This window comes from Oryzias melastigma, linkage group LG4, assembly GCF_002922805.2.
Source record: "Oryzias melastigma strain HK-1 linkage group LG4, ASM292280v2, whole genome shotgun sequence".
NCBI lineage: Eukaryota > Metazoa > Chordata > Actinopteri > Beloniformes > Adrianichthyidae > Oryzias > Oryzias melastigma.
The window spans coordinates 15,308,135-15,333,168 of record NC_050515.1 but is presented as its reverse complement, the minus strand read 5'-3'; the positions used below and the strand labels follow the sequence as shown (position 1 = coordinate 15,333,168).

The window sequence follows — 25,034 nt, the reverse complement described above, 5'->3', positions numbered from 1 at the left end:
ATGACTAATGGGTTAAAAGTAGAAGACACACATTGTTCTCCATATCACACGTGTTTGCACGAGTCATTTAGAAGCCCTTTTACTTTCATTGGAAAGCTTAACCCAGATAGTTGTGAGAAACTCCACCTTCTTTTGTTTCTTTAAGTGTGATCAAGGTGCACTCAACACGTTTTTGCTTAAACATCTTCTGGGGAAATCTATGTGAGTCTTTCCTCTGACAAAAACCTACCAGATTAATGTAAAACAAAAACTGGCTTTGTATAAATGAGAATTAGTGCAAAACAAAAAGTAAACAAAAACTTTATCAGCTCGTGAACAGAGACAGACAAAAATTCAAAAGAAAACCCATATGTATGATAAAGCAATTTACGAAACAAAGAGATATTCTACCAACATCCATTTCCAAACCTGCTTGTTCTCTGTCAGAGCCACAGGTTTGCTGGAGCCTATCCCAGCTGTTGTTGAGTAAAAGACAATGTATGAGTCACCAACGTACCTATGAAAGAATGTTTTTGAACGGTGTGAGGAAGATGAAGTGCCCAGAGAAAACTCCACACACAAATGTCCCAGCTGGGATTTGAACCTGATCCTTCCTGTAAAGTGTGAGTGATAGCCACTGCTCCACAGTGCAGCCCTTTTTTAAAACACAGGTATGGAGGGGTGTGGCATCAGGCAGCAGAAAGCATGATGGGTGTTGTTTACAGCATACTATAAAAAATAATGAATGACCATATCAACTCTTTCAGGCCATCGCTGTGTCACAACCATTTGTAATTATTTTGCGATAATCCTATAAATATTTTTTTTTTTGTTTAAGATATTTTCCTACAAGAGCAGCAACACGTTTGTATAATGTCAAGTACAGAGCAGCATTTTAGCTTGAAGATCTTCCTTTATATGTGTGTGCCTTATGGTGTCTTATACTTTTGAATGTTCTAATAAGTAGCTTCACATTTCTCTTTCCTTTTTAGATTTAAGAAAAAAAAACAGGATTTAAAGATTCTGTCTGGCTCTGAGATTTACAGAAAGCCATCAGCTGGTGGATGAATCCTGGAGTCAGAACTAAACAATTTCTTTTAGTTTTTCTGACACAGTTTCATAGACATGAAAAAATATCAAAATTATGAAAGATCTCAAGGCTTGATTACCAAAAAGAAAAATTGATTAAAAAAGCCTGATTTAGAATATTTAGGAACCACCTTTTTATCCAGAACAACAATACTGTCAGAATAAATACATTTAAGAACCACTGATCTGGATGGTTACAATTTACTTTTCCACTTTTCTTTGTTTTCTCCCTATTTTTGGCTTCAAAGTGGTTGTGTAAATTAAAAAAAATACTATAGGTCCTGATGATACGTAGCTGTTGTTTTGCCTGGTTGACCTGGTTGACCTGATTAAGAATCATCTTCCTTTTCCTTATCAGAAAGTTCATGTCTTTTATTTTAAGTATAGGCTCTAAGAAATCTAGTTTGTGCAACAAAAAAAGATAAATAAATAAATAAGAGGAAGTGGGATGCTAAGTAGCATTCAACACAAATGTTGTTCACTATCACGACACAACCCTGTTTTTGATACGGGCTGGGGACAGGCATAGGCAGACCCAGACTCGGACTCCCTTGCGGCTACATAGTGTGAAGGGTCATGGTTTAGGACCCAAAAACAGAAATAAAATGCAAAAAAACTTTGTAAACCCTCAGTAAATAGGACTTCTATATCATATTTACAATGTGTGTTTTCAATTAGAAAAGTGCAACTAGTTCAATGAGATTTTATTAATCTTAATTTAGATTTAATTAACAATTTTTCACCACTGTATTCGCTTCTAAAAAACAACTGGTTGCTGTTGATCATCTGATGGACGTCCCGGTTGTGAGTGACTGAAATTATGAAGTAACTCCTGATGATCATCGAACTGGAATATACCACGTCTGTTGGAGCTCAACTCTGCATCACGCATGAATAAAGGAGTGCGTGACCAAAGATTGAACTTTTTAGGGAGAGGCTTTCTGCTTTTTCAACTCACTGGCTCATTAGGACTGCACCACATTCTCTGAGACTCGTGCTAAAACCAGCTAATGCAGCATTCAAGGTTGAGTTCATTTCACTGCAAATGAATGGAATCAGAATGAATATATTCTGATGGATTTATTTGGGGATCCTTTTTTCCATTTTTAAAGGACCCCAGTGGAAAACTATCACTTGAGTTTTAAATAAATGCTAATGACTAAACTTAGATGAAAATGCCAGGTGAAAACTCTGACTAAACACATTGACTGTCTGTGTTTTTATACAGTCCATGACTGAACCGAAGGAGGAAATGACACAATCAGGTTTTGCTCCAAGATAATCCTAAAACTTTTAAATTTATTACCTTTTTTATTGTCCACATTACCAGAATATTTCCTTTTTTAGAGTTCACAAGAGGAGAAACAGAAGGATAAATGGTAAAAATTATTGACTAATTTAAGTCTTTTTAGCCTAATTATAAAATCTGTCAAATAAATAAAAAGTCAATACTTTACTCGTTTTTTTCAAACTAAAATAAGTGATTTTTGGAGCCTTTTTGGGGAATTGTATTAGATGTTCTCACTTAATTCTGTTTAATCATCACCAGAATGTTCAATCACTCTGGAGTTGTTGCGGGGCCACAATCAACGATAACCCAGAAGCTACGCACATTTTGATGGATCATCTGGTCCCATTTGGCCTGAATTCATGGAGTTAGGTTAGAATGTGTTGTCTGAGTTACAGGTGAAATACAGTAAAACTGAAACTCGTCAGAGCAGTTTTAAATGCTCTAAAAGCAGTATTTAATGGCAGGATGACTCACACACATGCCACGTGAGATTTCAAAGTCATGCTAAAAAAACTCTAATTCAATTAAACATACTTGGGATTTTTATTTTTAATTAAAGTTACACGTCTACTAACTACATGATAAATTTGTCATGTTTTACTTCATTCATTTCCTTTGCGTGACTTTTCTATTCTTTTTCTTTCATCTTTAGGCACAGTAATTAATTAATAAGGTCAAGGATAATGACAAAGAACACATTAATTTTGAGCATTCATGTTACATGTGTGTTTGTGTTTTACAATGTCTCAAACATTTTTTAAATATTACTGTGACATCACCGCGTCTGGTTTGGATTTCAAAAACAAAAACTCTGAAAATCTTCTAAAACAGTCGTTCTGGTTTTTTCCAGTGTTTGTTAAGAAGTGGTTGATTGTTCACATTTGGTGCTGTGTTTCAGATTGTTGGCTTTTCAATGTAAACTTCAATTGCATTTGTTTAATTTCTATCACAGAGAGGCTAAAATATACTTTTTTTGTGTGTATATTTTCCAGGTCACAGTATCAGTTGTGCAAAAGGTTGTACACATAAATCTGTGTCTGCAGGACTTAGTTTCACGTTATTAAAGTAAAAACACGGAAGGTTTCCTGAGACCAAAACCAGCCAATGGGGCTTTTGCTTATATAAACTAAGATGGAGCAGCACAACGGGGACTGCAGGTTTGGGGATTCTGCAGGGAAAACAGGCAGAATACTTAGAATTTTTAGGCCTGACAGGTTCGCCACACCTGCATGACAATAAAGGAATGGTGATGGGGTCTGCAATGAAGCTGATGTTGCAACTCGCGTTTGCACAAGAGTTCCGGTTCTGCAGCATTGTTCTTTTTTCAAGTTTCCGAGTGACAGGTGACATGTGCGCCACACCTCTGACAAGTGTTAGTTCAGAGCTCTCTGTGGCAGCAGCAAGACTTCCAGATCCATCAGGTAAGATTTCTTCTATTTGTTAAAATAAATCTGCTTACATGTTAAAAAAATGTGTTATGTTTTAGTCAAGCAATCAGAGAGAATACAAGTAGGATATTTGAGATGAGTGAAGGATTTTTTGTGAATTTTATTTTTATGGGCTAATAAACAAAACCTCCAATGCAAAGATTTTGAAAATCATAATTATTTCATGGCTGAACCTTAACTATTACTCAAAATGTTGGCAAAAGCTTTTTATTTCATCCTAAATTTAAATGTATTTATTTATGTTTTTTTAAATTCGAATCTACCTAAATTTGAAAATCTTATCAGTTTGCAAATCTACTTAAAATAGGGACTCAAAGACTTGAAAAAAATAACATGAGTAGGACTATAAAACAAAACTAGTTAAATAAAGTTTAAAAGGAAGACGTCATCCCTTTAACAAGGAACCTGTCGGAGAAGTTTCCATCCTTCTCAAAAGAGGAAAAAAGATGATACAAAACAGAAAGACATCTTAAAATGATCTTTTATCTAAACTTAAAACTGAACTTAGTGAATTAAGCTAGAATGTGCTCAGAATAATGAGTTATTTAAGTCTTATGAGTTGTTTTAGCGTCACACCCTGTCACCCTGAGTAGAAGCTCCGCATTTTTCCTGCTTTCTGCTGTGGTGATCTAATATGCTTATTCATGTTTTGTTTTTTTAAAAAATACTTATTTTAATGGTGAGAACATAAATGTAACAAATAACCTTAAATTTGACAAATGCATTTTTATATATCATGGTGTTCAGAACAGTCAAATGTCCTAATTTTGCTTCCATTGATTAACAATACTTATTGTGATTTAACAGGATAACATTCTCTGTGGGAATAAGAATGTTTCATTCAAATCTGTTCTTGTTTTGCAGCTGTTGTGATTCTATTTTGGGACCAAATCACCATCAGCCATGTCGTACAAATACAACGAGTGGAACAGTGGCCTCCTGTCCTGTTGTGATGACATGAGTTCTTGTAAGAAGATCCAACTTTTAAACTTGTTTATAGACCCACTCCAATGAAAATGATGTCATTGTGGCAGTTTTCTTACAATACAACACATACATTAAAAAATCATACATTTCTGAGTATTTCTTTCTTCAAAGTGTTGTCAGTCAGCAGCAGAATAGAAAATGTTGTTGGAAAAAGGCTGTAAGCTACAATTACTAGTGCACAAGTTTCCTGCTCTGCTCCATTCTGATGAATTTTGCAGAACCAAGTACGTCTTTTGTTTTCTGTCAGTGCTGGCATCAGGCTCAAAACCGTACGGCTGGTTAAATCTGAAACTGCTCGTCATTTTCGTAGCACCAGAATGTTAAGTTGGTGCTGTGAGGGGCTGTAAGCTAGAGGGAGAGCGCATAAACAAAGGGATCGTAGGACATAAAAGCAGCCTCACTCTGCACCAACAGTCAGAGGCAAATTTCTGATACACTTGTGCCGCTCTGCAGAAGTTATGTCATAAGAAACAACACTGTTTATTTTTATGTTAGCTAAAAATGGAAAAATCATATTCGGAAAAACTACTTTTAAATTAAATTAAATTGGAGTGGGACTTTGTCAAACTAAAAAAAGAGCTCTTAACAACAAATTGTATCCATTCTGTTTGGAATTTCCTGTTTTTCAGGTTGCTATGGTTTCTGGTGCTGCCCTTGTCTTGCCTGCACGGTTGCAGGCAGCTTTGGAGAGAACCGATGTCTCCCGTTGTGCGACATCTGCAGCCCTGCGGTGATGTCGTCCATCGGTATACCTCTGTGTGTGCCCCCCGCCGGCTTGTCTCTCAGAGTTGGCATTCGACACATGTACGGCATTAAGGTAAAACTGGAAATTGGTGTCCAATTTTAGTTCAGTATAAAATAAAATTTCCATTTGTAATGTAATCTTGCTGTATTTTTTGGGGGAAAAAAATTCCAGAGCTAATAATAGACTGTTTTCTACAGGGTTCCCTCTGTAAGGACATTGCCACTTCCTGTGTGTGTGTTTGGTGTAACTGGTGTCAGATGCACCGCGAGCTGAAGATCCGTAAAAAAGGCGACACTGTGGTCATCCAGCAGCCAAAACCAGCAGCCTCTTAATAAAATGGAAATCCAGGATGAAGCTCAAGTTTTATTGTAGTCTCCTTTATAAACAGCGCTGGATTTTTCTGACACATTTTTCTAAGAGGTTCACTAACTTTTCATCATTTTTAATCAAATTGCCTTTAAATTTTGATATTTCTCAACTTTTATTAAGTTCAGCCTCTTAGATTACATCTTGTGTTTTACAATATCCAAGATAACTATAGTTTAAGGTCAAATTTTGCTTTTTGTACTTCATGAAGAATAAGATGAAGATGGAGATGAAGAAAAACAAGGGATGACATGTCGGCCTATGAATGTTGACTGATAAAAACTGATTGCATTGATTACTTTATGCAGCAACAACTTATAAATATAAATGCTTAAAAACAGTTTGGTCTGAAATGTATTGATCCAATAAATGTCTAAATAATTAATTGCTGCTTTCTTTGGCTTTATTTTTGGAAGTCGCATTTGTCTCTCAGTCATTTTTTTCTCTCTTCCATTTTTGTTCTGTTTTCTTACTCGACTGTTCAGTTTCATATCATCTCATAAATGCATCCTATCCATTCTTTGCTCATTTTCTTACTATTTTAGTCCAACTTTTCATCAAAATATTCTCACTTAGCTGTGTTTTTGATGTTCAAATATTGGTTCAGTTCTGAGGAATCCTCTAAAAACCTGCGCTCTGAGCAACAGCTCATCCCATACCCATGAAAATGAGCAGGTTCTCACATGCTGATGTCACAAAGTGACAGGAAGAGCCAGCGGTAATCAGCAAAACACTTTCATTTTAAATGCACAATACCGTATATCTTCCAATTGTGTTCCGTCTCAAGTATTACCTGAGTCCAACAAGTGATCGTAACTATTGCGCCTGGTTTACAGTGGACGCTGAAGTGTCGCAGAATGAAGGCCGTTTCCATTCGGCGCCCTCGTTAATGTAGGGTGTGGTTCAAACCAGGGTAGGAAAAGAGTTCTCAAAAATAAATGATAGAAAATAATTATAATTGATCATTGTAAATTGTCCCTAAATGTGGGTATGTGGGGTCCTGCGAGAGACTAGTGACCTGTTTAGAGTGTTCCCCCTAGTAGCAGGGATAGGAGGATAGGCTCCAGCAGCCCAGTAACCCCAAAAAGGATAAATCGGTTTAGGAAAATAGACGGGGGACAACTATTCAAGCCTTTTTTGGCCACTCAGAGTTTCTGGGGTATTGATAGAGATTATTGATCCAGTTTGTAGTAAAACCCTTTACTGGATTTTCTCACAGAACAGCTCCACCCTCTATGTCCTGTCAACTCCTAAACTCATAAATATACATCTATAAATACACGAGTTAGTTCTCTGATACCTACTATTTGAAACTTTCCTTCGTTTATTCTTTGCTTTAAAACAATTTAATTGTCACCCTGCATTTTTCATGAATATTTTAAAAATTAAACTTAAAAATCTTTAAAAAAAAAAGGAAAAAGATTGATCAGTTTAATTCAGAAAGTTTTCATTATAAAGAGACAGAAAAACACAATTTTTATGTTAACAAAATTCTTAAAATTGTGGACATTTTTATCCACAATTTTTCATTAAGGAAAGAAACATGCAGAGGCAATTTAGGTGAATCTCTTTACTTGTTTGGCAAGGTGAAGTAGAGGAAAAATCTCAACAGAGGTGAACTGACACCCCCTGCTGCTCAAAGAGCAGTAAGCACTTCAAAAAAGACATCGTCTCAAATCAAGGCTGCAGAAAAAAAGTCATCTAAAAACTTTTTAAATGTTCTCCTTCCACTAACTAAACCTGCAGTAACGACTGATGGCAAAACTTAAAATACTTGAACAAGCATGTACTGTCAGCAAAATGTGTTGGGTAATGTTCATTAAAACAAAATGATTTTTTTTCTCCTGCAAAATTGCATTTAAAAAATAAACAAAAATATATTTTTGAAGTTTGTAATCTCACAGAAAAGCATCTGAATGCTGCAGCGGAGGAACTTTAAGATCTCCTTCTCCTGAAGGTCCCTGAAGCATCACTTCAGGCATGTCAGAGCATTTGCATCCTATTTATGGAACCGTTTTTCTCTACATCAGAGCTTCTACAACTATTTCAAGCTTTATATCTTATTTTGAAAAAACAATTTTCCACTGGCTTTTCAACCCAGATGAGTTAGATTTTAATCTTCACAAGTATAGTTTAATTTTTTATGTTCTGATTCTATCATTTCTTTTATACCTTTGTTGTTATTAGTAGATTATTTTCATGTTTTCTGTTTTTTTTTTTTAAATCCCTATCATTCTAGTGATTTTTGTTTTACTATAAAGTGCTTTGTGGTATTTGAGAAGTATTTTAAAGTCCCACTATTTGTCACGCACCTAAGTGTGTGAAATTTGTTCTCCGCATTTGACCCATCCCCTGGGGGAGCGGTGAGCTGCAGACACAGCCGCGCTCGGGAACCATTTGGTGGTTTAACCCCCCAGTCCAACTCCTTAATGCTGAGTGTCAAGCAGGGAGGCACTGGGTCCCATTTTTAAAGTCTTTGGTATGACTCGGCCGGGACTTGAACCCACGACCTTCCAATCTCAGGGCGGACACTCTACCACAAGGCCACTGAGCTAGAGAAGTATTTTACAGATCTGGTATATTTAATACTAATATTGACTGAGGATCCTATTGTTGCTGTCAACGTTCTGATAGTGACATTTTTTTGAAAAACAGCTCTATGTCTTTCCTCAGCAACTTGGTCTGTTTTTAGGCTCTTGTCATCAATGGTAAATCTCAGGAAACTCCCTGAAACTACAGAAAATCTGCCTCTTCATCACAGAGTTTTAGATTCCTTAAGGAGTGTATCTGTTAAATGATCACAATGAAAAGATTCCACAACTATTGTCAAATAAAATAATGTTAAAGTCAAATAAAAACATATTTTTTCTTTCAAATTGTGAATTTCAATATTCTAATATGCTTTTATTTTGAAGAGTTCTATAATCCAAGCCATATTCCACCATTTTCAGATGCTTCCCAACTGTTTGAAAAAAAAGAGCCATAAAACAAAGTAAAATATGTGACAGGTACATTTATTTCAATCCGTTTGTATTTTATATTGTTTAGGTTTTGTTTTTGTTCAAGCATCAACACTGACAGGACACCACTCCTACTTCTACCCTTGTTGTCTCAAAAAATATGAAAAAAGGATGAAAAAGGCAGTTTTTAATTTGAATACAAATGTAAAAAAAATCTTCTTCTTCTTCTTTTCCTTTCGGCTTTTCCCTTCAGGGGTCGCCACAGCGAATCAGTTTCCTCCATCTAAGCCTGTCTTCAGCATCCTCCACTCTAACACCAGCCACCTTCATGTCTTCATTCACTGCATCCATAAACCTCCTCTTTGGTCTTCCTCTAGACCTCTTTCCTGGCAGCTCTAGACTCAGCATCCTTCTACCAATATATTCACTGTCTCTCCTCTGAACATGTCCAAACCATCTCAGTCTGGCCTCTCTGACTTTATCTCCAAAACCTCTAACATGTGCTGTCCCTCTGATGTATTCATTCCTGATCCTATCCATCCTGGTCACTCCCAAAGAGAACCTCAGCATCTTCATCTCTGCTACCTCCAGCTCTGCTTCCTGTCTTTTCTTCAGTCCCACTGTTTCTAGTCCAAACAACATGGCTGGTCTCACCACAGTCTTGTACACCTTTCCTTTCATTTGTGCTGAAACTCTTCTGTCACACATCACACCTGACACTTTTCTCCACCCATTCCAACCTGCTTGCACTCTCCTCTTCACTTCTTTTCCACACTCTCCATTACTCTGTACTGTTGACCCTAAATACTTAAACTCCTCCACCTTCTTTATCTCTTCTCCCTGTAACCTCACTCTTCCACTCTGGTTCCTCTCATTCACACACATGTACTCTGTCTTACTGCGGCTAACCTTCATTCCTCTCCTTTCCAGGGCAAACCTCCACCTCTCTAACTCCACCTCCACCTGTTCCCTGCTCTCACTACAAATCACAATATCATCTGCAAACATCATAGTCCATGGTGATTCCTGTCTAACCTCATCCGTCAGTCTGTCCATCACCATTGCAAACAGGAAGGGGCTCAGAGCTGATCCCTGATGTAATCCCACCTCCACCTTGAACTCCTCTGTCACCCCTACAGCACACCTCACCACTGTCTTACAGCCCTCATACATGTCCTGCACTGCTCGGACATACTTCTCTGTCACTCCAGACTTCCTCATACAATACCATTGTTCCTCTCTGGGGACTCATGGTACATATAAGATCCAAAGCAAACAGCCATGACCATAAGCAGCAGCGTAATCTATCATCAATAATCAGGTGACTAAAGCTGCCAAACAGGGTTTTTCACTAATATAACAAGAACAGTTTGGAGGCCATCCACTCCTCATTCATTCACGTTTGCAGACGGGCAAGGAAAGAGTCCAGCACGAGAAGGTAAAATAAGGCCTACTATCTTGTTTATGGCATGTTTCACGTCTTTATTTGATCAATTTCCAGCTATTGTTAAACAAAAATGCAAAAAAATAAGCCAGAGTCAAATTAAGTCTGTTATATACAAGGTCTGAAATACAGAAAAGGTTGATTTTGAGGGTTTTATGTGGAGTAATAAAAAAAAAACAACAACTTTAGTGGATAATCTGTTATGGTTTTTATGTTAAAATAAAAATGTTTCACTTTGACATGAAGAGGATATGCATGAATCACTTTTTAAGTTAAAGAAAATACTTTCTGTTGCGAGAGGAAGCCATTGTTTATCATCACTTTCATCTTTGCACTTTTTCCTTTTTTTGAATAATCACATTAAATATTCTGAGAAGATTGCTCTAAAATATTTCATTCACTGGTGGCAAACTGCTTTTGACACATTGCATTCCAATGTTATAAGGAAGTATCGTCATCGTTCTGCAATGTACTGTCGTTCACACTGACTGTAATGGCAAAGGACATTTAAATGCCATCCATCCTTCTCTAAAATGTTTACACAAATGAATTTATAAATAGTAAAAGTTCATCATGATCAGACATTTTCACTGGCTAATTAGGATCAATTATTCCTTCAAAATAAACTGTTTAGGAACAGAAATGCAATAAAAATGGCCAAACTAAAATAAATGTATTTTTACAGAAAGGAAAAATAAAAGTATGGATGCTGTTTCCACAGAATAACTTCAACATCAAATGGCAGAAAAACCTCTGGTTGAGTGGAACACTGCTCTGCTTGACTGCTTTGAGGATGCAAGCACCTGTAAGTGTCAAACTTTACAGTACCTCTTCGAGGATTTTAAAGCTGATTTTGTTAATATTTTCCAGGTTGCTATGGTTTCTGGTGTGCGCCTTGCCTTGCTTGCTCCGTTTCAGGCAGGTTTGGCGAGTCCTACTGTCTGCCCTTATGCGATTTCTTCTGTCAAGGTGCGTTGAGTGCTTGTGGCATACCTTGCTTTGTTCCTCCCATAGCCATGTCCACAAGGTCTGCCATGCGCAACAGATACGGGATCAAGGTAGGACAACGGAACGTTTTCCAACAATCACTGAAAAGCTTGAAACTTAAAAATGGAGATGTGGTGTGTTTTTCAGGGTTCTCTGTGTAAAGACTTGGCAGTTTCCTGCTTCTGCTTGTGGTGCTCCTGGTGTCAAATGCACCGTGAGCTGAAACATCAGAACAAAACCCCTGAAGTGATAAACATCCAGCCACTAACTGTTGTTAACTTCCAGCCTGTTTCTGTGACGATGGTGTCTGGAAATCCTCCTCCAGCAGGAATTGTGCTTTCATGACAGCAACCTTGGTTTTGTTAAGAACACCTTTTTTATTTCCAAGTACAATTTATTTGATCAAAACATCTTGAAAACTATCACAGGACTTTTTGAAGGCCGTAGACCTATACTGACGAGCATACATTAGTAACATTTAAATTGTACATTTTTTAACAAAGAAACTGATTTGCAAATATTTTCTAGTTTTTTTCTGTTGAAAAATGTCAATGAAAATAAAGGCTATGAAAAGATTGACAACTTTGGTGCAGTTCTTAAATCATTTTAAAATTAATAATAGTAAAAAAAAATTCTGTAATACAATTTCTTTGTATGGACACAAATTAGTCGATTAATGTGGATATACTATGTTTGTTAGTCTTTCAAATCCTCCAGGGAGACCGAAACATTTTGCTTACCAAACATACACATTATTTCAAAACAAACTACGTTTGCTTCATCTCATTGTACTTTCGTCCAAGTTGCCATGGAAATTTAGTGTCATCATTTCAAAATGGAAAGAGAACCAACTACTCCCTTAGTGCTGTACTGACCTGTTGTGAATCTTGTTGAATTTCTCCTTCCTTTACATTCCTCTCTATCAGGTAAACCATGCAAGTGACATGTGGGATGAAATGTAGATAAACTGGATTAAAGTTAAAGTGAAACAAAAACAAAAGTCGATCATCAGTGTCTGTATGTGGTTGTTGGAGTTGGAATCTGGCTCACATCAGGAAAGAGGCGGCTCGCAGTTTGTTTGTTTGTTTTGTTCTTTTGCTACTTACCTCAGTGCTCAGCCTGAACTCTTCTGAATGAAGAACCTTATAATGAAAGATCAGTAATCAGGCCCGGCCTCAGTCTTGGTTCTAATCCTGTGAATTTATTTGACGTTTTGCTGATAATTTATTCAGTAAAATATTAAGCAAAATTGTCTTTGTAATACAATTGGTGAATAAAATAGTAGATTATTCTTATTATAAAGCACTGCAGATGAAAGGGTTTCTAACAAACAAAACGTGATTTTTTGCAAAGCTATGGTGAAATAAAGATCTATTCTAAACCAAGAGCTGTTTGGGAGCCCAAAAAAGCGCTTTTCTTTAGAAGCAGAGCTAAAAGTCTGCTTTCTGAAAAGAGCTGACCAGTGTTTGAAACGGCAAAAATCCCACCAAAAAAATCGCAAAAACATATCAAAGATCACAGCGACAATTAAAAAAGCAAAACATGAAATACAAAGCCAATGATTTAGAATTAAAAATTAAATTCCAGAAAAAAATGTACCAAATGTTTTGGAAAATAATAAATTATTTCTAGAAATCAAAATGAAATGGTATAAAATGAAACAAAAGAAGAAACCATAAAAGGTAGGTACAACATCACTGATTGGATGATGATGTTTTTCCATCATTTTAACCCTAAGTTATTTGGCATAAAGTGGTCCTGGATATGCTCCTTACAAATCATAAAACTTTGATTTGTATGCAGACATTGAAGAAATAATAAAAAAAACTTTAACATTATTATCTATTCAGCAATTTACAATAGTTCCTTTCTTTTCCAGTTATTTCTTTCCTTTAGTTTTCAACATTTTATTTTGTTTTCAGGAAAGTATCTTGGTTTTACAAAATGTTTCTTTTTTGGAATTGGATTTTTTTGTTTTTTGGTTTATTGTATTTAATTTTGATTTCTAAAATGTATTTTTTTTATTATTTGTTATGCTTTTCAGTCATTGTTGTGATATTTATAGGTTTTTGCAATGATTGATTTACTGGTGTGATTTGCACTATAGGGCTACTGTTATTTTAGGATATAAACCAAAGTAAAAACATGTACTTGATTTCCTGATAAATTAAGAAGTATATGTATTCCACACAGTAGTCTTCATTAATTGCTGTTAAGCTATCTTTAGATAAACTACAAAGCAGTTGGCTGAAAAGCAACAATGTTCCTTTTTTAAAACTTCTTAATTGCAACATTTGTAACACTAGTTTTGAAGAACTGACACACATTTGACATGTGTTCAAGAACACGCTACATCCTTAACGTCCCTTTAGCCCCGGGTTTTCACACTGGAAAAGCAGGAAGGGCCTTCTTCTTTCTTCTTCCTCTGTTAACTAGCATATATCTGCCACATATGGTGAAAGAAGCTTAGTGTGACATGCCAAAACGGCTCAAATTTAAAAATGTTGGCAAGAAATGGAAACTGTTCTGTTCATTGCTAGTGTCCTTGGCAGATATGGCTTACAATAATGCTTATCATTCGCTGTATTAAAGTTCAGCAACAGATCTCCATTTTGCATCCTCGTCCTTTTCTCTCCTCTCCCTATCTCATTCCCCCTAAACTCTATCCTCTGGCACGTCCTAGTGGCTGGGAGTATACATGAACATTAGACTCAACATACTCAAATAATAAAAAACTCTAAAATGGGAAGTTCAGAAGAAGAGTCATTGGATCTCACATTTCAGTCATACAGTTTGTTGTGTTTTAATAGGATCTACACAAGAGAGAGCAGAGAGGAATGAGACTGAAGCATCAGCTCAGTTTAGCAGACATGCTTGTCGTGCCATTGATTTGACTGCATTTGGATACAGACCTGAAGTGGATGCGGAAGATAGGGTTATATGTGGGGAAAATCTCAAGCTCAGTGTTTTTACATAACACATTTAGATAGCAAATCCACTCCTCACCAGAAAGCAAATCTGACTTAAGTATTTGTGTGTGGCTTTGCATCGTCCACTAGATATTTTTGGTAGTATGGATTGTTTGGATTAGTCTGCTTACCTATGCATCCCATTTCCAGTTCTGTGCGTGAAACATTCATGCCCATATCAAGCTTTCTCTTAGGAGCTTGGTAGCTATAAATGTTATGTAAAATGTAGTAAAATATTGACAATGAAAATATTGTTGTCATATCTAACACCACCCACGCAAAAAACATAAGCAAAAAAAAGAAAGCTAACAATCTTAATTTTACATAAAAGGACAGAAATTACTGCTGAATATGTCATTTTGTTTTTCTTTATTTCTTATTAAGTCAAACTTTCCATTTAGTTATTGCTTTTACGTTTCATGTTCTTCAGTAAATATGCATTTTCTGACAAATGTTTGAATTCAGTGATCAAATAAAAATAAAAATTTTATACTGTTTCTAATATTGTATTAATATATCTCAATGACTTTTGTATTTAATGTTAGCAAATGTCTTTATTTCCTTTAACAATTATTAACCCCAGTGTTTCCTGCAGTCTGACATCAATTCATTTTTTCCTTTTCTACTATTTTACTACAATATTTTTAAAATGTGTTTGTGTCCACTCATATTGTCTTATTTTTTTAGTTTGCTTCTTGTCAAGCATATTTGTATGAAAGTGCTATATAAGTAAAATTTGTTTTTAGTTTTGCATCTAAATAGTTTTTAATTGGGCAATATTGCAGTTTGTGTGAATTCCAAACCCTTATTAATGTTTATGCCCTTACAGATCTTGACCTGTTGTTTACTCTGATGCTTCCTCACTCCTCAGTCTTTTAAGAAGCATAAAGTTTACAAAGATTCTGCCCAGATGAGGACACACTTAACCTTTTAGCCCTTCCATTATTTGCAGAATTTACCAATTTTCTAAGAATCTTGCTATGATGGTTTCAGTTCATTTCATTCTCCTGCATCTCTACATCCTCATCAAGTTAAGGAATTCCATTGTTATAGTGTATTCTTGGTTGTACATGTGTGCTTATGTTCTAACTGCTCCAATTTTTTTTAAATATTATGCAAAGAATAATACAGTATTACATTTTAATATATAAAACTTGGAACTTAAATACAAGACTAATGAAAAAAAAAACAAGAAAAATATAAAATTGCCACCAATACAAAAATATATTGTGCTTTTAAGGTTCTATCTCAGATGTCAAAAGTTCACTTTTTTTTAAGAAGATTGAGAATAAAATACTTAAAAAAACATGATTATTATTACTTTGAAATGACTCAAATGTTCACTTGTGAAACGAGAATTTGATTATTTTGAAACTATCTGGGAATTCTTAATTATTTTTTGGGAAATCTACTTTTTTTTCTGGTGAAGGATGTTAGATGTCCAGCATTCCTGACCTCAGGATTTATTTCCTGTTCTTGCAGGTTCAGATTTCCATCATCATTTGCATCTGGTTCTTCCATACCATGTTGGCAGCACGACTGCAATCAAAGCACCAAATCTTTATTCACTCCCTTCACCCTCGGTTATACAGAACACCTGGACGAACGGGAAAAGCAGGTATTTTCAATATTTTTTTAAATCACAAAGTTGTAAAAAAATGTAAATCAAGTTTAATCAAATTAGAAGATAAATTGTGTAGCTTAAAACTTAGTTGTTTCAAGTTTACCAGTCTAGTGTTTTACTGACAAGCTTTCTTCGTTGTTGATCTCAGATCACGTTTGTGTATCTGTGCCAGAGGTTTAATTGTGATGGAAGAAAAGAAACTTAAAGAGTGGAACACTGCACTCTTTGACTGCTTTGAGGATGCCAGCACCTGTAAGTACTAAATGTTGAGCATACATCCGGGAACAAGACTTATAAGTCCCACTTTTTGATTCAAATGCTCAAAAGATGATTTAATCGTGGCTTTATTACAAAAGCTGAGAGCACATCTATTATGATGCCAAGATTCCAATAAAGTGGTCAGTGAGTGTATCATTACTGGAAACTGTTATAAAAGGTATTATCTTTTGTCTTTATTTAAAATCAATGAATTACTTTATGTCTGAAATGAGTTTGAAACACAAGTGTGATTTCTTGTTGTATTTTTATGAAATAAACCAATAAATCAAATCAAGCTTGACTATTGATATATAGTTCACTAGACGCTAGATCAGCAGTTACTTTACTCTTTTCCTTTGGCATATAAAAAACATTTTGTTTTGTAGTTGTTTACCTGCAGACAATTTGACGGCAAAAATTAGTTTAGCTGCTTTGAGCATCTCTGACAGCTCACATAAAGCTGAGAATCGTCTGCATAAAGTCGTGCTCATAAGTCTGGAATAAATTATGATTTCTTGGTCATTTTTTAATGAGTGGCTGGATTCATTTAATGTCAAAAAATTCTGTTTTATTCTTTTTGATTCATAATGAGAACAGGAACTTCCCCAATTCATACATTCACAAGTTTACATATCCTGAAGACTTTGTTCTGAAAACATCAAAGTTCCACTATTTGTCACACACCTAAGTGCATGAAATTTGTTCTCTGCATTTGACCCGTCCCCGGGGGGAGCGGTGAGCTGCAGACACAGCCGTGCTCGGAAACCATTTGGTGGTTTAACCCCCCAGTCCAACTTCTTAGTGCTGAGTGTTAAGCAGGGAGGCACTGGGTCCCATTTCTAAAGTCTTTGGTATGACTCGACCAGGATTTGAACCCATGACCTTCCAATCTCAGGGCGGACACTCTAACACAAGTCCACTGAGCTGGTAGAGAGACATGCACATAAGCTGATACAAAAGGGTTTGAATGCCAGCTAAAGGTAACCATCCTCACCTGTGACTCATTTGACTGTAATCAATGTGTCTGCACAAAAGGTCGTGGAGTTTCTGGGCTCCCAGCAGACCCTTGCATCCTTCACACAGTGCTGCACTCATGTTTTTCCTGAGTCATGGGGAATGCTAAAGAGCTGTCAAAAGATCTATGGGGAAAGGTAACTGAACGGTACAGAACAAGAAACGGATATAAGGATGACATTCAAGGAACTGAGAATGCCATCAGCAGAGTTCAAACTTTGATCAAGAAGTGGAAAGTGAGGAGTTCTGTTGAAACCAAACCATGTCCAGGTAGACAAACACAAGTTTCTGCCATATTTGCCAGAAAATTTGTTTGGGATGCAAAGAAAACCCACAAAGAACTTTAGCTGTGATCCTGGACTCTGAAAAACTGTAGATGTTTCAAAATGTGCAATAAGGAGACACTTGAAGAGAAATGGGCTGCATGGTAAATTTGCCAGAAAAAGCATTTTTTGCACAGATGCCACAAAATGGCTTGCGCACAATACATAAACCAGCACAGAGACAAGCCTTCAAATTTCTGGACCAAAGTCATTTGGAGTGATGAGACCAAGATTGCACTTTTTGACCACAACCATAAATGCTATACTTGGAGAAGAGTCAACAAAGCTTATGATGAAATTAACACTAATGTTACGGTAAAACACGAAGACGGATTGCTGATGGTTTGGAGATGTGTGAACTACAAAGACAGAAAACTAGGTCAAAATTGATGACAAGATGAATGCAGTATGTTATCAGAAGATACTAGAGGAAAAAGTGCACTCTTCAGCTCAGAGGCTGCGCGTGGGACGCACTTGGACATAAGGCCAAGTCCACCTGTCATTAGTCACAACAGAAGAAGGTAAAGGTGCTGGAGAGGCCGTCTCAGTCTCCTGCCCAAGAAGAATGGGATTCTTTACTATTGGAGAAAATAAAGACCCTCATCCACAAAAAGAGATTTCAAGCTGTTATTGATGCAAAAGGAGGCAATACAAGGTGTTAGGGAACTTTTGAACAGGATTATTTGGGACATTTCAGAAGAATGACCAGAGAATTCAAATTTCTTCGGGAGTATGTAAACTTATTAGCACAACTAAAACTAACAAAGAAATTCTTAAAAAAATACTTTAAAAAGATTCTGACCTCTACATGTATTTTTCAGGTTGCTATGGCTTCTGGTGTGGCCCTTGCCTTGCCTGTACAGTTTCAGGAAGATTTGGAGAGGCCTATTGTCTCCCTGTATGTGACGTAATGACTTCAGCATCACAATTTGTGGGGGTCCCTGTCTGCGTTCCTCCTGTTGCCGTCTCCATGAGGGCTGCCATGCGGAACAGATATGGCATTAAGGTACAAAATCAAACACTAAAAGTTGTTTCTTAAAAGCAATACACTTTTTTAAATTAAGAGATTTATTGTGAAAATTTGCAGGGCTCGATTGCTGGAGACATTGTTGCATCTTGTTGCTGTACGTGGTGTTCCTGGTGTCAGATGCATCGAGAATTAAAGCATCAAAGGAAAGCCCCAGTCGTCATCAACATGCAGCAGCAACAAGTTATTCACATGCAGCCTAACTTGCAGCCTATGATGATGATGCCCACAGTTCCGATGGCGCCCATGTATATGAGTCAACCACAGACTATTATGACTTCAAACTAACATTAAAGTTTGAATTTTTTCAAGAAAAACATTATTTATTTTGAGTTCAATAGAGACATGAGATCATTATCAAGAGCATAGTTAGTCTATAGCAGCACTTTAATGATGTGAACACAGATCATCCTCAGTATGAACAAACTTTGTTCTTTGGTTTTTCCTGTTAAAGCATTAAAAAATATTGTTAAAACTCAACCAAGTATAATGTACTTTCTCAAACATGTTTTGTCTATTCTAATTTACCAAACTGTAACTTATAAAATAAAAACTTAAAAATAAGTGACCTCTGCTAATCTCAATATGTATAGTTATGAAAATCAAATTTTCCTTTGCAGAAGAGGCCAAAATGTCCTAAATCCATAAACACTGAGGTTGATGTGTTTTTTCTGCAATGTAAACAAAAACAGACTGCACTCAAAATAGAAAGGGTCCCTGAAATGAGAGAAGCTGGAGCCCAGCCACCCTGCAGAGGAAGTTCATTTCTGAAGCTTATATTCGGGACGTCCTTCTTTTGGTCATGACCAAAGGTGAGTACTGGAACGAAGATCGACCGGTAAATTGAGAGCTTTGCTTTTTTGGCTCAACACTCTCTTCACCACAATGGATCAGCACAGCAACCGCATGACAGTGGATGCTGCACCAATCCACCTGTCGATCTCAAGCTTTGATCTTCCCTCTCTTGTTGACAATATATTCCTCCATCCATGCAAAAAAAGTCAAATCTATTTAATTTAGTAAAAATCTTAGAAACCTTTATTTGCCCATCTCAGTAAAAGGTATTCTTAAATTACATTGCAACAAATTAGACGAGCTACTTTGTAGATGTCTTGTTGTATAGTTAGGCGGTAAAACAATACCTATTTTTGCTCCAACAGCAATTATATGCAATTAAAAGGACCGATGCAAGAGTTCTATTTCAACTTTTTTCTGAGCAAATGCAGTCTTTTCCCTTGGCAAACATAACAAGGCCCAACAGCAATCAGAAATGTAAGAAAAAAAACTAACAATGTATTCTTCATTTATGATGTCGACCACAGTCCTTGAATCTCACATACGTTTTTTCCTAATAGTTGCAGAACAAAAAGCTTTATAATATTTGTTGGGAAAAGAATTAAACCTGTCAGCCAGAAACCAGAAATTACAAGTTATTCATCTTAAAAATGTAGTTGACTTTATTAAAAACAATAAAACAACGACTCTTAGCACAATGGAAGCCTGCAGAATAATTAGTTCCATAAAGCTAACAGTGACAGCTTCATAACACACAGTAACATGGCCCCTGTTGGAGACTCAGCAAACTCTATGCAAATACTCGCCTGCCTCATTATCCCTCACCCTCAGCCCTCTCCAAAAAAAAAATCACCAAAATAAATAAATAAATTAAAGGAGTCTTTAAAATGGTTTTTGCAAGTAATCGCTTAGCTGGTGAAAGCAGATGTCTTATTTTTAACAATCTGGTCTTTAACCGTTTTCACTGCAGAGTTATAGGAATGGGTCATTTGTTTTTTTTTTCTTTTGAACTCTAATTTTAATCAGTTTCCTCTTTAATATGATATTAATAGAAAAAAATTTCCCTTTTGAGGACAAGCCTGTTTTTATTAGTTATTATTAGTTAATTGTTATTAATTAAGTAGTTAATTTGTTTTTATTAACTTGAAATCGACTCACCTGTAAAATTTGTGTTACATTAATTTCCACTTTGAAAATTGAGTGAATTATATAATTAAAAAAACGTATTTTAGTACTCCCTATTTTATTTTATTTTTTATTTTTTGTGTGAAAGGATGTTAAATATCCAGCATCCCTGACCTCATTATTTCATTCCTGTTTTTTGAAAGTTCAAATTTCTTTTAAACTTGCAGCAAAACTTCTCATTTAGCTTAATTGTTTTTTTTTTTTGTTTTAAAAAAAACAAGTTATGGTGTTGCAAATACTGAAAAGTGACTGGAAGTGAAGTTCTAGCGCTAAAAGTATACATTTGCATTGCAAATTGATAATGAAACATTTTAAAAATACCATGAGTTTATTTTAAAGTTGAACTACACCTATTTGGGAATTCTTAATTGGAAGTTCATCGAGTTTTAGGGAATCTTTTTTTTTTTTTTTTCTTTGTGAAGGATATTAAATATCCAGTATCCCTGACCTAATTGTTTCATTCCTGTTTTTTGAAGGTTCAAATTTCCATCATCATTTGCATTGAGTTGTTCCATGTTCCAGTGAAACCAATGACTGTCTTTTATTTACCACTCCCCTCAGTAATACAGAAGTCCAGGAGACCCAGGGAAAGCAATTACCTTCAGTTATTATTATCATTTTTTAAATCGCAAAGTTGAGCAGAAATTTAAAACAATTTTGATCAACTTTGACCATAATTGGTGAAGCTCTGACACTTACCAGCCCTTTATTTCACTGGCATCCTTCTCTCTTGCTGTAGATCTCAAAAGACCACGATTGTGGATCTGTAGCAGAAGTGTTTATGCGATGGCAGCAAGAACCGAAACGGAGTGGAACACTGCTCTCCTCGACTGCTTTGAGGATCCCCGCACCTGTAAGTATCAAACGTTGTGCATCCTTTAAAATAAAGACATCTGGCACGCATTTGGGTTTAACACAACTTATAAACTAGCAAAAGTTTTTTTTAACATTGATCATTTATTTAACTGATAGCCAATTGAAGGGTTTGAGAACGCAGGTGGTGGATCAGTTCTACTGGTTCTGGTTGAAACTCTGGCAGATAGAATTTTGTTAAAGCAGTCCAGCCTACAGAAATGAAGAGAAAAAACAGATTCTTTCAATTTTATCTGGGAACTAAATTTTCAAGTCCCACCATTTGATTCAGGTGCTCAAAAGATGATTTAATTGTAGTGCTATTGTGAAAACTGAGAGCACATCTATTATTATGCCACCATTTTTAACTTCAATATTGATATATATTACCATTCACGGGCAGGACGTTGAAATTGTTGGAAATTATAAATACTTAGGGACTGTGTTTGACTCCACCCTAAAATTTGACACAAACACAGAATCCTTAGTGAAACAATGCCGACAAAGAACATACCTGCTAAGACGGCTGGCCTCTTTTAAAGTCTGTAACAAAATCTTAAGTATGTTTTATCAGTCTTTTATCGAGAGCCTTTTAAAGTTTTCTTTTGTCTGTTGGTTTGGCGGATTGTCTATCAAAGACAAAAACAGACTCAATAAGATTGTTAAAGTGTGTTCGACGATCACAGGTATTCAACAGAAGAGTATGAATTCCCTGTGGGAGAGGCAGGTGGTACAGAGAGCAAAAAACATCATTCAAACAAACAAACACATCCTGTCCTCCAGTTTCTCAATTTTACCATCTGGCCGTCGTTTTATTGTCCCAGCAAGGAAAACAAACAGGTACACAACATCTTTTGTACCTAGTGCTATGAAGTTTTTAAATCAGAGTGGCTACACTCGACCTTAGGGTAGAACCTGTCTCATAATTATCTTTTAACTAATTTATTTTACATAAACTATTTTACTTACGGTTCTATGCACTGTTTTGTGTTGTTGTGTTGTTTTGTCTTGCTTTTTACTGTCATGTCTTTATATGTTCTTGCTGGAGAGCTGTTTTAACTGAATTGCCCCTACAGGATTAATAAAGTTATCTATTCTATTCTATTTCTCTAGGAATCAGATCCTCAGTTAGTTTACTTTTTTCTTTGGTATCCAAAATCAACTTCTGTTTAGTGGTTGTTTACCTGAAGACAGTTTGACTGCCTACATGAGTTTAGCTTCTCTAAGTTAGTCTGAAAATTTTCAACGGTTTGGCTTCAGAGCTACATCTACATACACCTAAACATCGTCTACATAGCTAACAAAGAAAACCTGAAATAAAATCTGACCTCTGTTTGTATTTTTCAGGTTGCTATGGTTTCTGGTGTGGTCCTTGCCTTGCCTGTACAGTTTCAGGAAGATTCCGAGAGCTCTATTGCCTCCCAGCCTGTGATGTATTGGCTTTATTGTCACAACTTATGGGGGTCCCTCTCTGTGTCCTGGCATCACCAATTTTTGGGATCACCATATCCGTTCCTCCTGTTGCTGTCTCCATGAGGGCTGCCATGCGGAACAGATATGGCATTAAGGTACAATATTAAACATTAAAAGTTGTCTCTTAAAAACAATTACAAATTTTAAGGTAATTTGTTGTGAAAATTTGCAGGGCTCCATTGCTGAAGACGTTGCTGCGTCATGTTTTTGTTGGTGGTGCGCCTGGTGTCAGATGTATCGGGAATTAAAACATCGCATGAAAACGCCAGTCGTCATCAACGTGCAGCAGCAGAATGTTATCAACATGCAGCCTGCAGCTATGATGATGCCCACAGCTCAGATGATGCCCACAGTTCAGATGATGCCCAAAGCTCAGATGGCGCCCACAGCTCAGATGATGCCCACAGCTCAGATGATGCCCACAGCTCAGATGGCGCCTACAGTTCAGATGATGCCCAGAGTTCAGATGGCGCCCACAGCTCAGATGGCGCCCACAGCTCAGATGATGCCCAGAGTACAGATGGCTCCAACAGCTCAGATGGTGTCCACAGTTCCAATAGCGTCCACAGTTCCAATGGGTCCCACGGTTCCAATGGGGTCCACAGTTTCAATGGCATCCAAAGTTTCAATGGCATCCACAGTTCCAATGGCTCCCACAGTTCCAGTGGGGTCCACAGTTCCAATGGGGTCCACAGTTCCAGCAGCATCCACAGTTCCAATGGCACCCACAGCTCCAGTGGCGCCCACAGTTCCAATGGTATCCACTGTTCCAGTGGCGCCCACAGTTCCAATGGCGCCCACAGCTCCAATGGCACCCACACCTCCAGTGTCGCCCACAGCTCCAGTGGCGCCTACAGCTCCAGTGGCGCCCACAGCTCCAATGGCGCCCACAGCTGCAGTGTCGCCCACAGCTCCAGTGGCGCCCACAGTTCCAATGGGGTCCACAGTTCCAATGGCGCCCACAGTTCCAATGGCATCCACTGTTCCAGTGGCATCCACATCTCCAGTGGCGCCCACAGCTCCAGTGTCGCCCACAGCTCCAGTGTCGCCCACAGCTCCAGTGGCGCCTACAGCTCCAGTGGCGCCCACAGCTCCAGTGGCGCCCACAGCTCCAATGGCGCCCACAGCTCCAGTGGCGCCCACAGCTCCAGTGTCGCCCACAGCTCCAGTGGCGCCCACAGCTCCATTAGCGCCCACAGCTCCAGTGGCGCCCAGAGCTCCAGTGGAGCCCACATCTCCAGTGGCGCCCACAGTTCCAGTGGCGCCCACAGCTCCAGTAGAGCCCACTACACCAGTGGCGCCCACAGTTCCAGTGGCGCCCACAGCTCCAGTAGGGCCCACAACACCAGTGGCGCCCACAGCTCCAGTGGGGCCCACAGCTCCATTGGCGCCCACAGCTCCAGTGGTGCCCACAGCTCCAGTGGCGCCCACAGTTTCAGTGTCGCCCACAGCTCCAGTGGCGCCCCCAGTTCAAATGGCGCCCACAGCTCCAGTGGGGCCCACAGCTCCAGTGGCGCCCACAGTTCCAATGGCGCCCACAGTTCCAGTGGCGCCCACAGTTCCAGTGTCGCCCACAGCTCCAGTGGCGCCCCCAGTTCAAATGGCGCCCACAGCTCCAGTGGAGCCCACAGCTCCAGTGGCGCCCACAGTTCCAATGGCGCCCACAGTTCCAGTGGCGCCCACAGCTCCAGTGGTGCCCACAGCTCCAGTGGCGCCCACAGTTCCAGTGGGGCCCACAGTTCCAGTGGGGCCCACAGTTCCAGTGGCGCCCACAGTTCCAGTGGAACCCACAGATATGAGCCAACCACAGACCATTATGAATTTAAATTAACATTTAAAGATTGTTTTTTTTTTCATAATAGCCTTGTATTCATTTTGAGTTTATCAGAGATCATTTTCAAGAGTATAGTCTATAGCAGCACATGTGTTATACATTTGATGTGAATAGGAAAATACAAGAAAATATTTGTAAATCTAAACCAAATTTTCATAAATGTTTTGTATATTCTGATTTACTGCACTGTTATGTACAAAATGAAAACTTAAAAATGTGTGAACTCTGCTGTAACAAATGATCATTTTGAAAAAACCAAAATGTACTAAATCCATAAACACTAAGGTTGATGAGGTCCAGCCTGTTTTTGTTTCCATTGCAGAAAAGAAGCTTTTTTTTTCTGCAAAAAAAAAAAAAAAATCACTAAAATGAGAGAAATTTGGT

The 25,034-nt window shown here is 37.5% G+C and overlaps 3 protein-coding genes across 4 annotated transcripts; all 3 read left to right on the top strand.

Moving 5' to 3' along the window:
- The first annotated feature begins 3,669 nt into the window (after positions 1-3,669).
- LOC112150110 (cornifelin) lies at positions 3,670-6,290 on the top strand. Its single transcript, XM_024278119.2, has 4 exons — positions 3,670-3,780; positions 4,672-4,774; positions 5,424-5,611; positions 5,737-6,290. Exons 2-4 carry the CDS (start codon positions 4,711-4,713, stop codon positions 5,869-5,871), a joined length of 387 nt encoding a protein of 128 aa, XP_024133887.1. The 5' UTR covers positions 3,670-3,780; positions 4,672-4,710; the 3' UTR covers positions 5,872-6,290.
- Positions 6,291-10,262: 3,972 nt separating this feature from the next.
- LOC112150109 (protein PLANT CADMIUM RESISTANCE 11) lies at positions 10,263-19,009 on the top strand. Of its 2 annotated transcripts, XM_024278117.2 has the most exons (7): positions 10,263-10,303; positions 11,031-11,114; positions 11,180-11,278; positions 15,748-15,883; positions 16,038-16,141; positions 18,306-18,490; positions 18,572-19,009. In XM_024278117.2, exons 2-7 carry the CDS (start codon positions 11,048-11,050, stop codon positions 18,797-18,799), a joined length of 819 nt encoding a protein of 272 aa, XP_024133885.1. In that variant the 5' UTR covers positions 10,263-10,303; positions 11,031-11,047; the 3' UTR covers positions 18,800-19,009. The 2 variants fall into 2 exon arrangements, with proteins under 2 accessions (XP_024133885.1, XP_024133886.1); XM_024278118.2 differs by lacking the exon at positions 10,263-10,303 and having other exon boundaries at positions 11,180-11,367; positions 18,572-19,008.
- A 2,268-nt stretch (positions 19,010-21,277) lies between these two features.
- Positions 21,278-23,342, top strand: LOC112150701 (protein PLANT CADMIUM RESISTANCE 2-like; the record flags this gene model as incomplete). Its single annotated transcript, XM_036211743.1, has 3 exons — positions 21,278-21,344; positions 22,691-22,911; positions 22,989-23,342. Coding segments are annotated over exons 1-3 (642 nt in total), but the record flags the coding sequence as incomplete, so codon positions are not given.
- Positions 23,343-25,034: the final 1,692 nt, after the last annotated feature.